Source organism: Carlito syrichta, unplaced genomic scaffold (genome assembly GCF_000164805.1).
Source record: "Carlito syrichta isolate Samal-C Ts95f unplaced genomic scaffold, Tarsius_syrichta-2.0.1 Scaffold308897, whole genome shotgun sequence".
Lineage (NCBI taxonomy): Eukaryota > Metazoa > Chordata > Mammalia > Primates > Tarsiidae > Carlito > Carlito syrichta.
The window spans coordinates 145,141-158,712 of NW_007252993.1; the positions used below are offsets into that span (position 1 = coordinate 145,141).

General features: G+C 39.1%; 1 protein-coding gene across 3 annotated transcripts in view; it reads left to right on the forward strand.

Moving 5' to 3' along the window:
- RB1CC1 (RB1 inducible coiled-coil 1) overlaps positions 1-13,572 on the forward strand; it is a 97,578-nt gene that overhangs the window by 47,420 nt on the left and 36,586 nt on the right. For all 3 annotated transcript variants that reach the window (XR_002482438.1, XM_008066372.2, XM_008066373.2), the window contains exons 13-15: positions 1,630-1,733; positions 2,163-2,289; positions 2,379-4,279. Coding sequence is in view for 2 of the 3 variants with exons in the window: in XM_008066372.2 (XP_008064563.1) it covers positions 1,630-1,733; positions 2,163-2,289; positions 2,379-4,279 (2,132 nt within the window). In the remaining variant the exon portion in view is untranslated. The remainder of the gene's footprint in view (positions 1-1,629; positions 1,734-2,162; positions 2,290-2,378; positions 4,280-13,572) is intronic.

The following is a 13,572-nucleotide window of genomic DNA, read 5'->3' on the forward strand; positions in this document are numbered from 1 at the left end:
AATCCACTCACCTCGGCCTCCCAAAGCGCTGGGATTACAGGCTGAGCCACCAAGTCCAGCAACAGAATTTCTTAGGGCTTTAACTATTTATATATTTTAAAATATCTAAGAATGAGTGATGTAATAGGAAGTGATTCTCATACTCATTTATCTTGTAACCCTTTTTAAAATGAAGAATATCTTCACATCTCTAAATCTGTTTTGAGTCATGATTTAAAACAGTTGTAGTTACTTTAAAAGGTGAGATTCTTTGCAGTTTTAGAAAGAAAATCATAGGATTTTCCAGTTTATTTATTTTTATTTTTATTTTTATTTTTTTGAGTTGGAGTCTTACTCTGTCATCCAGACTGAAGTGCAGTGGCCGCTCCCAGCCACCACAGCCTCTACCTGCTGGGCTCTGGCGATCCTTCCATCTCAGCCTTCTGAGTAGCCAGAATTACAGGCATGCGCTACCACACCCGGCTGATTTTTTGATTTATTGTAGAGATGAGGTCTCGCTGCCCAGGCGGGTAAAAGAAACTGCAGTTAGCCAAGAGTTTGCATTTTTGAACATGTAATGGCGGTTAGGCGCAACGGCTCACACCTGTAATCCTAGCACCTTGGGAGGCAGAGGTATAAGGATTACCTGAGCCCAGGAAGTGGAGACCAACCCAGGCAACTTGGACAGACCTTGTCTCTACAATAAATAAAAAAATTAGGCAGGCTTAGTTGTGCATGCCTGTAGTTCCAACTATTTGGAAGACTGAGAAGGAAAGGATTGCCTGAGCCCAGCAGGTCAAGGCTGTAGTAGCTGTGAGCATGTCACTGTATTCTGGCCTGGTCAAGAGAGTGAGACTCCTGCTCAAAAAAGAATATATAATGGAAAGTTCAAGGAAGGACAAGTAGGAAAGTCATTACTTAAGAAAGTTTTTACATTAAAAAAAAAAAGTCTCACTCTGTCACGCATGCTGGAGTGCAGTGGCATGCTCATGACCACCGCAGCCTCAACCTGCTATGCTCAGGCGAGTCTTCTGTGTCAGCCTTCCTAGTAGTAGTTGGAACTACAGGTATGCACCATCACGCCCAGCTAATTTTTCTCAATTTCTTGTAGAGACAACGTCTCGCCAAGTTATCAGGCTGATCTCTAACTTCTGGACTCAGGCAGTCCTCTCTCCTCAGCCTCCCAAAGTGCTGGGATTATAGGTGTTAGCCACCAAACCCAGCAAAAAAGAAAATATTACTTGGGAAGAAAAGCCAGACATGCTTATATAGATAATAGGAATCGATAGATATATAGGGCTTGAGGTCTTTGTGATCATACTATATAGGTCAAGGAAAAATATGAGTATGGCCTCTGCATTTGTGAAGCAAATGGTTTTATTTCATATTCACTGGAATACTATAATTCCCATAAAATTATGCTAAAAACAAAGAAGAGGAGGAACAAACACATCACTTGATCACCGACAGCTCATGTCCCAGTCTGCTAAAAGGCTCAGAAAAGTAGTATACCGTGTTTTCATTGAACGATCTTTTGTCTTAAGTGTGATAGATTTGAACCATTTTGTTATATTGAATTTAGTTATAGTAAGAAACCATATATAAATTTGTCATCTAAATTTGTTGATAAAAACATTTTTTTTTGTTCAGACTCAGAAGCCTCGAAAGTTTGACTGTGAACTTCCAGATATTTCATTAAAAGATTTACAGTTTTTGCAATCATTTTGTCCTTCCGAAGTTCAGCCATTCCTCAGGTAAGTGTCATTAGTATTTTTAACTATGTCATAACCTTAAAATTTTTCATTATTCTTGAGCTGTGCAAAATAGTAACAGTAGTCTTATGAGGTGCCAGAATAGAGAAATATTTTTTGATGAACGGGCTTTCCTATGACTGTTTTAGGAAATTTCTGGGGAATATGAATATTAGACAATGAAGGTAAAGTTAAAGGAAGTTATGCCTTACGTGCAATTTAGTTTTTTCTATCAGTAACTCTGAGTTCGCATGCTGTTAGGAAATTTCTAATTTATCACTTTACAGATTATGACTCAGGCTTCTTTAAGTACTCCTGGTATTAATTAAAGAGGAATGGGACTTCTCTTATTTTTCACATATTGAAATAATTCCAGTTATCCAGGTTTTATTTAAAAAATCAGAAGTCTAATTTGATTGCATTTTGTTTCAGGGTGCCCTTACTTTGTGACTTTGAACCTCTACACCAGCATGTACTTGCTCTACATAATTTGGTAAAAGCAGCACAAAGTTTGGATGAAATGTCACAGACCATTACAGATCTACTGAGTGAACAAAAGGCAAATTCAATTCTTTCGAACAGTTACTCAGTATAGTGCAAAATATTTGTGCCTCCGAATCTCTTTAATCCTTTCTTTCTCTCTTCCAGGCATCCGGGAGTCAGGCATCCCCACAGTCTGCTTCTTCACCAAGGATAGAAAGTGCGACGAGAATTTTAACTACTACCTCACCAAGAACTCCTCCTCCACTCAATGTTCAGGATCCCTTATGTCCTGCAGTGTGTCCCTTAGAAGAGTTGTCTCCAGATAGCATCGATGCACAGACATTTGATTTTGAAACTATCCCCCATCCAAACATAGAACAAACTATTCACCAAGTTTCATTAGACTTGGATTCATTAGCAGAAAGTCCTGAGTCAGATTTTATGTCTGCTGTGAATGAGTTTGTAATAGAAGAAAATTTATCATCTCCTAATCCTATAAGTGATCCTCAAAGTCCAGAAATGATGGTGGAATCACTTTATTCATCAGTTATCAATGCAATAGACAGTAGACGTATGCAGGATACAAATATATGTGGTAAAGAGGATTTTGGAGGTCATGCTACGCTGAATGTCCGACTGGAAAAGTGTAGAGTTGTTGCCGAAGAGTCTCACTTTAGTCTACAAACCATCAAGGAAGACCTTTGCCACTTCAGAACATTTGTACAAAAAGAGCAGTGTGACTTCTCAAATTCTTTAAAATGTACAGCGGTAGAAATAAGAAATGTTATTGAAAAAGTAAAATGTTCTTTAGAAATCACACTAAAAGAAAAACATCAAAAAGAACTTCAGTCTTTAAAAAATGAATATGAAGATAAACTTGATACACTAATAAAGGAAAGTGAAGAAAATGAAAATAAAATTAAGAAACTGAAAGGGGATTTAGTATGCCTTGAGGAGGTTTTACAGAATAAGGATAATGAATTTGCTTTGGTTAAACATGAAAAAGAAACTGTCGTATGCCTGCAGAATGAAAAGGATCAGAAATTGTTAGAGATGGAAAATATAATGCACACTCAAAATTGTGAAATTAAAGAACTGAAGCAATCACGAGAGATAGCATTAGAAGACTTAAAAAAGCTCCATGTTGAAAAGGATGAGAAGTTACAGTTATTGAGAGCAGAACTTCAGTCCTTAGAGCAAAGTCATCTAAAGGAATTAGAGGACACTTTGCAAGTTAGGCACACACAGGAGTTTGAGAAAGTTATGACTGACCACAGAGTTTCTTTGGAGGAATTAAAAAAGGAAAATCAGCAGAGAATTGATCACATGCAAGTGTCTCATGCCACAATTATCCAGGAAAAAGAAGAACAGCTACAGGAATTAAAAGTCAGGGTTTCTGATTTGTCAGACATGCGATGCAAGCTAGAGGTTGAACTTGCATTGAAAGAAGCAGAAACTGATGAAATAAAAATTTTGCTGGAAGAAAGCAGAGCCCAACAGAAGGAGACTTTGAAATCTCTTCTTGAACAAGAGACAGAAAACTTGAGAACAGAAATAAGTAAACTCAACCAAAAGATTCTGGATAATAATGAACATTATCAGGTGGGTTTAGCAGAGCTAAGAACTTTAATGACAATTGAAAAAGATCAGTGCATTTCAGAGTTAATTAGTAGACATGAAGAAGAATCTAATTTGCTTAAAACTGAATTAAATAAAGTAACATCTTTGCATCACCAAGCATTTGAAATAGAAAAAAATCTAAAAGAACAAATAATTGAACTACAGAATAAATTAGACTTAGAATTGAGTGCTCTTAAAAAGCAAAAAGATGAAGAAATCACCCAACAAGAAGACAAATATGAAACTATCATCCAGAACCTTGAGAAAGACAAAGAGAAATTGCTCATGAGCCAGGAACAAGACAGAGAACAGTTAATTCAGAAGCTTAATTGTGAAAAAGAGGAAGCTATTCAGACTGCCCTTAAAGAATTTAAATTGGAGAGAGATGTTGTTGAGAAAGAGTTATTAGAAAAAGTTAAGCATCTTGAGAATCAAATAGCAAAAAGGTAAGAATTAAGTTCAGTCTGTAATTATAATATTAAAGTATTGGTAATTCAAATATGTGTGTGCGTGTAATCATAGTACCATGATTTACTCATTATCTTGGGTAAATATAGCAAGTAGGATATTCTCATGAAGTAAAAACTTTTACTTTTTAAATAGCCCTTATTTTTTGCAAAAACATCAAAATAACAGACTGTATAAATTCATTAGTGGCTTTAAAAAATGAATTAGTATTTTGGATTTTCGGAGAAAGACTTTTGAAAAGGAAAATGTTGTAAACAGCTTCCCCCCACCCTTATTTATACATTTGTTTCTTTTGATTTAGTTACAGTTTTTTCCTGAATTCTTCCGTTGAAAATTACTTCTTTTTGTTCTCTTTACATTTTATATTATGTATTAAAGACTATAAAATCTTTATCTGAACAGTGTTAAGCAAAAACTAAATTATAGACTTGGAATATGTAGTGTTCCTCACTGTGATTTTGTTAACATTACAATTTCCTCTGTGTTTGAAAGATAATGTTTTTAAATTCCAGGTTTGATACTGTGGTTATGGGTTGGTGGTGGTGGTATTTTAAATTTTTATTATTGTTACTGTTTGATGTTACTGCTTTTTAATCACAGACAGTGGCTTTTAGCATTTCTACTTTTTGAAAATTTATGAAGGGGTTTTGTGAGCCAATAAACAGTTTCTAGAACATAATCAATATGTCAATTAGTTCTATCATTATCCTCCAAATGAATATACTTATAAGTATATATATAGTGTTTTTTAACCAGTTTCTTGTCTTTTTACTTTTTAATACTCCCTTGTGATTATCTGTTTATTATTCATATACATTGGTGTATGGTTAATGTTTATGGGGCTGATGTAGTGAAGGTCAACAAAGTCACTGCTAACGGCCAGGAAAGCTTGTCAGAATCAGAGCTGGACGATAGATAAAGAAGTAAAAATGTGGTATTTGGGAACTATCACAATAGGAGAAAAAAGACCTCAGTGTAGACCTGGGCTCAATTCCAGTTATAGCATGGATAAGTTGAGATTTATAGGTAAGAATTGGAATGGGGGTCAGCACATAGAGGATTATCACCAAGGAAACATCATGGGTAAAGGAGAGTTCTGGCTAAATGACCTACTAACAAGAGTCCTTCTGAAGGCAGGCCAGGATGATGAGATACCAAGGGGAGATGACAGTTTGATCAGATGGAGGATGGGAATTGACTTCTGACTTCCTCTGTAAACTGACTTAGCAAGATTCTTGATACAGCTAGGCATTGCAGACCTGACAAAAACAAACGCCAGAGGAGCCTGACTAAAGTTGAGTCAGAGAGAGTCTTTGTCAGTCTATAAGTGAAATATCAGGAAAACAGATACTGAGGCACCCACCAAAGCTGATGGTTCCTCTTGGCTGACTGGGAAGCTGCTGCAACATTAAAGAATGAATCTCTTCAAAACACCATTGGTCTGGCTCAGTCTGTATCACAAAATGGGTCGTTCTCACTTACCTGCCAGGAAACGACAGTGACACTTCATCTGGCTACAATCACTTTTGGGGAGTAAATAAGCCTTGGCTTGCTTTCTACTTTCCTAACCTGGTGGGTTTTCTTTTCATTGGCACAATGGAGGCTATTCAGGGGATTCCAGGAAGTGTAGGATCTTTTTATGGCAGTGCATATGAGATCATAAAAGGGCTGAAGACAATGCCTATGGGTTACAAGACAGTCCCGCACTGTATACCCCATTTTGAATTCAGCCGTCAGACAAATGTAACTGTTTTGCCCATGTTAAACTTCCAAATAAAGACACTTGCAATATCATATTTCTGTCTGACATGATGTAACTTGTATCTCTCATATTACCTTAGATATTCACATTTCCTTAGGTAGTCTTACCTTCTCTTCAAAACCTGAGTCAAAGTTATGTCACTCCAGCCTCCCTAGAGTGAACACTTGGATGTTCATTCCCCTTTCTGCTCTGTCATAATCTCTCTTTTATAATCTTAGGTTATATCTTGAAGTGTAGCCTTATTTTACATACTAGGGGAATAGGAGAAGGGCATAAAGATAAAACATGACTAGTATATACAGGCTTAGTTACTAGAGTGTTTGTGTGTACGCCCAGCATCTCAATTTTTTACCTTAGCCAGTGCCTCCGCTGATTACCTTTGTTGCTGATAGACGTGATTCATACCTTTGTTTCTAAAGAGAATGCCATTCATGATACTCCCTGTAATGCAGTTGCTACAGTTTTTCATTGACTTTTTTTTTATCATTGGATGTAGCAATGTCAAGCGATACCCCGGAAAAATCCATCTGTGTTTCAGTAATACTGTACTACCCTCATTGTATTGGAGCAACTGGTGTCCCATTGATAATGAGGGCCAGTCATGTCAGTACATTTTCAGCAGGCTCCTTTGCTTGTTGGTTCAGTTGCTTGAGTAGCCCTAAGTGTCTCAATTTGTAGTATAATCTTTCAGGTCATTGGGACTCTAGTTGTATTTCTCCATAAAGGAATTCTTTTTTAAGGCGCTGTATCATCTCTAAATTAACATTGCCCGAAATTGTAGGGACAGTAAGTAAAATGTTTGCTTATAGCTCATTAGTGTAGCAGAATAATTATTCTAATTTTCATCCCCGTTTCTTCAACCTCTACATTCTGACTTTGGGAGAATTAGTATTACACGGTGATCTTTGGTTCAGAGCATGTATTGCTTTTAGACATTATCCTAGCCATGTGAAATGTCATCCATCTGCTACTGTAACTGAGTCTTCAGTAGATTGGTTTACAACTGTATCAGACCAGCTGCTTTCAGAATTGGCCATATTTGGTAAGATAGGTGGCATCCATGGGCTTGAGGTCATGGCTGCACATCTTTCATTGAAATGAATTCCCTTGTTCAGAAGCAGTTTTAATGGAGTAACGGAACAGTGAATAAGATATTCTGTATGTACAGGAGTGATAATTTTGGCAGAAGTATTGTGGGCATGGAAAGTAAATCCATACGGCAAATGACTGCTCTTATTTCTACTTTTTGAATCAGAGGGTACACATGCATGTTTGTACAGTGGTGGGGATTAGGTCTCAGGTGGTCCATTCCTCAGACAGGGAACATTGTACTCAAAGATAGTTTCTTTTTTTTTTTCTTTTTCTTTTGAGTTGGGATCTCCCTCTGTCACCCATCCTGGAGTGCAGTGGTATGATCCTGGTTCCCTGCAGCCTCGACCTCCCGGGCTCAGGCAGTACTTCAGCCTCAGCCTCCCTCTCAAGTAGTTGGGACTACAGGTGTGTGCGCCACCATGTTAATTTTTTTATTTTGGGTAGAGACTCTTTCTCTCTGTGTAGCCCAGGCCGGTCTCAAACTTGTGAACTAAAGCAGTGCTCCTGTTCCAGCCTCCCAAAGTGCTGGAATTATAGGCGTGAGACACTGTGCCCAGTCTTCAGTAGGTCATTTCTGAACCCTAGTCCTTAATTCCCCCTCTTATTGGTGTGCCAGTTATGAGGATAATCTGTTATTTCCAGCTTTGTGGCCATTTAGCTCCTGCATGTAAGTGAAAACTTGTGATATCTGGTTTTCTGTTTCTGAGTTAGTTCACATAGGATGATGATCTCCAGCTTCATCCATGTTGCTGCAAGGGATATGACTGCTCTTACGAAGACAGATTGCTGTTCCTTTCATGATGGATGTGGTCCAGGATGGTCTACCTGCTACCAGGTGGCTTGCTTTTCTCCCTAGGGAACACTGCAGTGTGGTTGTGCTGAGTGTGAGGTTACTTTGATTTGTGGAAATTCGTGTTGCGGAGCCCATGGATAACCTCACTTCCTACCTCCATGGGCACTTTTTCTTGTGTCTGTTGAAGAGGGACTGCTGTGAGAAGTAAATTGACATCCACGCAATTATTCAGTTTGCCCATGGGATTAACAGGTTCTTTTCAGTTGGACCTAGCATCCTCAGAAGGCTTAAATATTCTCACATTTTGTGCCTATTTTAAGAGATGTATCCATATTCCTTTTCCCCAAATCTTTTGTCACCAAATTGTAATTGAGTTCCTTCCAAGTCCTTCACTGTCTGGGTAAGCCTTTTTTGCCAGTATCCATGAAACAGTGCAGATCTGTACCCCTGCCCACTTTTCCTAGGTGAGATCACATGCAGTGTTTGACACATTGCCACCGTGAGGGTTTCCTTCATGATTGTTCTTCGAGAGCCTGCATGAAGCCCTAGTGCTTCATGTGTGCTTTTGTGTCAGAAACCATGCCTGCTAGTTGTTTTTCCTTGGGAATGCCAGTTATCAAGGGACAGAGTAGGTAATGTAGCAGAAACTTGAAGCTCTCTTACCTTCCTTTTGCCTTCCAGACTTGTTTGAGCTAGATCGTGTATGTGTCACATCTGCTGTGCAGCTATGCATACCTTAACTTCATAACTTGATGGATTAGACAGTATTCGCTTTACATTGGGTAGCTCAATCTCATGTAATATGGGAGTCCACGGTCAGTCTTCCAGTCTCTACAGGGACCCATTAGCAAACCATAATCGATTTTAAAGAAAACAGTTATCTTTTCTAAATCCTAAGGATCTTAATTTGATTCTCCTGTAGGATTTGCCAGTGGCTCCATACAACGTTCACTTCTGCTTAAGACACTTGCAAGCATCTTCTGGGAAATAACCCAAGTGTTTAGAGCAACTTGCACGTTAATCTGCACCTGTTGCAAGAGAACGTCTTTGCTTTTGGGCCCTACACAAGACAGACTGCCTTTGAAGTTTTTTGTAAATGGCTCACAGCAGTGTATCCAAATGTCCTATATGTTGCCGCTGAAATTTAGAGTAGCTCACCTAGCAACAGCTTATCTCTTCACCGTAGAGGGCATATTTCTCATGCTCCAGAACGCTAGACACTTAGAAGTTTTACTGTGCTGGCAGAATTCTGAATTTTCATGGGCTCTACTGCGTGTGTCTTGCCCAACGAGCTCTGATAATTGCTACTTCATATTTCTGTGTCTAAGCAGCATGTTGCATCAAATGGATCAGTGTGATGTCCTGAGGATTAGCAAGAAAATTAAAATGCCTGCCAACCAGATTTTCTTTTCCTTGAAGAATTATCTGATAAAAAATAATACTTCAGTCATATTCTAAGATTATCAAATATAAACAATGAAATTTTCATGTGGGTCAAGCATTTTGTCCATGTCAACTAAGAGAAGAACTGTCCTACAAGCCAGCTTTAAGAAATTACTGCCTAGATTTTAACAATGATGGAGAGTTGATATAGTCCTGAGATAAGACGGTGAAAGTATATTGCTGTTTGTGTACGTAAAAGTAAACTGTTTCTTGTGACTATACCAGGGGTTGTCAAACTGTAGGATTCTGTGAGAATCTGAATTGTCCTCTAATTTTTTTGGGGATAAACGCAACCATATTGGAATATAGCCATGGCCATTCATTTGCATAATGCCTTTGACTGTTTTTGGCAGAGTTGAGTAGTGATAGAGATCATCTAGCTAACTTTTTTACTAATGCCCCTTTACAAAAATTTGTCAACTCCTGTCTGTACTAATAGAAATAGAGGGGGTGGGGAGAATCACCAAGTCAGCTGCTCACAACAGACAGTATTGGCGTTGTTAATTTGATCCAGTGAAGTAGTCATATTTGAAACAGCAGTTAAATTGGAGTCACCACCTGAATAAATTTATAATAATATATTTGTTTGTCTCTATGTGTCTTCTGGGCAGGATACATTTATGTTGAATAGAAACGTGATAAAATCTCCTCCCTTATGTCATGTATTGTGAGAGAGTCTTAGAAATTTTACGTGACGTTTTCTACCATAATAGTCTTTGGTTTGTGAGTAAGAAAACAAACATCAGGATTTTGCCAGTATCTTATATATGTCTGTTCTACTGCTGATGACAGGTTGAGCATCCCAAATCCAAAATGTGCTAAAATTTCCTTTAAGTCAACATGGTATTCAAAGAAAAATGCTCATTTGGAGCGTTTTGAATTTGGAATTTTCACATTTAGGATGCTAAGTTGGTAAGTATAATGAAAATATATCAAAATCTAAAATCCAAAACATTCTTCAGTGGGGGACCCACTGGGCCCAAACTTTATCACCTGAGCACCAGTAATTTCCTAGTGCATCATAATTATATTAGGATCCTCTCAGCCAGTGTTCAGCAGTTCCCCCAAAATCTGGAAAATGGCCACAAATCTCTGGACAGTGTGATTGATTAGTGGCTCATGTCTTGGAATTAGGTGAGAGGTCTAATTTTTTTTTTTAATGTGGTGGACTTCTGAATACCAGATTAAGAGTTTTCTGCTTTGTCTTTTACAGTTTTAATCAGCCCATTCTGTTAAGGTCTAGGGGCAATAACTGCCAAACATTTTTCTGGGTCAAACCTAGTAACTTCTCTAACTCTGTTGCCTGCAATAGAGCATATCGTCTCTGGTGGTAGAGTAGCACTATTTGACCTCAGAAACCTGTCATTCCCATTAAATTTCATTGAATGTCAGCAGTGTCATTTCCCTTGTCTATCCCTGCAGAACGTCACTGTAGGGCCTTTTAAGCTTGTATTTCTCAAAGCCTCGGGAAAGAGTATTCTCTGGGCCCTCTTGGTTCCCATAATAAATTCCTTCCTGTAAACCTGTCTCTGGATGTCTCCTTCTAGACCAGGGGTCAGTAAACTTGCTCTTGTAAGGACCGAATAGTAAAAATTTTAGGATTTTCAGAACCCATGCAGTCTTAGGTACATATTTTGTGTATGTGTGTATTACTCTCCTTTAAATATATCTGTAAAAAAACAAGAGCAGTGATTCTCTTACTTTGATCAGTAAGTACCCTTATATACTCTTAAAAAAAAATTGAGACCTTCAAACTGATTTTGTTTTTCTGGCTGTATTTATGTACTAAAAATAGATTGGGAAATTTAAGATACTTAGTCATTTTAAAATTATAACCTCACTATGTATTAACATAAATAAGATTTTTGTTTTTGAGTTGGAGTCTCACTCAGTCGCCCAGACTGGAATGCAGTGTCCGCTCCCGGCCACCACAGCTTCGACCTGCTGGACTCTGGCGATCCTTCTGCCTCAGCCTTCCACGGAGCTGGAATTACAGGCGCGCACTACCACGCCTGGCTAATTTTTTTTTTTTTTTGTAAAGATGAGGTCTCGCCAAGTTGCCCGGGCGGGTCTCGAACCCATGGGCTCAGGCAATTAGTTCACTCACCTCGGCCTCCCAAAGCACGGGATTACAGGCTGAGCCACCAAGCCCGGCCAATAAGATTTTTAAATATGAAAATCAGTGGGAACAGTAGCATTGTTTATGTACTTACAAATCTCTTTGATGCTTGGCTTAACAGAATCTCATATCTGCTTTCACATTCACTCTGTTACAGTATGTTTTTCTTGATGTGTGTGAAAAAAATCCTTATACTGATGTAAGGAAAACGATGAATACCTAAATAGCTTTTTCAGATAAGTGTGGATATTCTTTGTTACTAAATCAAAATTCATCAAGTGTTAATGTCTTAAATATTAGTTTCATTATGGGATATGAAACTATAAAAGTGGGTTTTTTTCTTCATAATCTTATCCTTTTTAATCTGTCTCGCACTTTTCATGGATCTTTTACTCATGCATGATTTTGTACCATCATAAATTGGTCATTTGAAGAACACTAGTTCATTGAGTTATACAGGTCTTCCACATGTTTTTTTTGTTTGTTTTTTGTTTTTGAGTCGGAGTCTCACTCTGTCGCCCAGACTGGAGTGCAGCGACTGCTCCCGGCCCCTGTAGCCTCGACCTGCTGGGCTCCGGCGATCCTTCTGCCTCAGCCTTCCGAGTAGCCGGAATTACAGGCGCGCACTACCACGCCCGGCTGATTTTTTGATTTATTGTAGAGATGAGGTCTCGCTGCCCAGGCGGGTCTCGAACCCGTGGGCTCAGGCAATCCACTCACCTCAGCCTCCCAAAGGCGCGGGATTACAGGCTGAGCCACCGAGCCCGGCTCCACATGTTGACATACTAAAAAAATAAAAAAAAAGTAGTTTCAGCATACAGCCAAAACAATGGTACGAGTGCTTTTTCCATGAAACAAACATACTTGTAAGTGGCAGATGTGATTTATGTGTACATCCCATTTGGTCACATAGAATTTTAAAATGATGTATACTCAAAGGTTGATATTTAATAATATTAATACATTTTACTATATGAAGGATATTTTAAAGAAAAACTGCTCCCCCCTCCCTCCGACCGTTTTTCCCCTGCCATGAGTGGTTTGAGGTTAAGGATACAGTGACATCAAGTAAAGTTTAGTGCTACTGTCAGTATGTTATGTGCCAGTGGTTTTTCTCATTAGTGTAGGTGTCAGCAAGGTAAAAATGATAATGACATTTTAGTGTTATAATAGTTTTGACCTCACTCACCCCTTGAATGTGTCCTGGTTGCCCTCAGGCTTTTGTTGATCACACAGTGGGAATCATTGGTCTAGAGAATAGTTGGCAACCTGTCTGTAAAAATCCAGATAGTAGCCGGGCTCGGTGACTCAGCCTGTAATCCCGCGCCTTTGGGAGGCTGAGGTGAGTGGATTGCCTTGAGCCCGCGGGTTTGAGACCCACCTGGGCAGCGAGACCTCATCTCTACAATAAACCAAACAATCAGCCGGGCGTGGTAGCGCGCGCCTGTAATTCCGGCTACTGGGAAGGCTGAGGCGGAAGGATCGCCAGAGCCCAGCAGGTCGAGGCTGCAGTGGCCGGGGTGGCCACTGCACTCCAGTCTGGGCAACACAGTGAAACTCCAACTCAAAAAAAAAATCCAGATAGTAAATATTCTAGGTTTTGTGGGCCAAATGGTCTCTATCCAAACTTCTCATCTGTACTATTGTAGCAAGAGAATGGTAAGACAATATAAATGAACAGATGTGGCCATACTCCACTAAGACTTTAATTACAAAAGCAGGTAGCCTGCTGGATTTGCCTACACTTGGTCTACAGTATCTAATTTTGCTCTCTTGTTTTCATTTGATGTTGGTCATTATTAGGTTCAGGTTTCAGGCAGTCGGCTTGGCCAAGCATTAATAGCCAACATTGAATCTGGAATCTGTGATCATTGTATTCATATAAAACATTGGCATTATATTTGTCCCTCGACTTCTCACTCTCATTGGATCCATTACCACATGTATTTCTCATGTCCTGCCAAAGTAAATTAAAAGTTCTGTTATTGCCGGGCTCTGTGGCTCAGCTTGTAGTCCCGCGCCTTTGGGAGGCTGAGGTGAGTGGATGGCCTGAGCCCGCGGG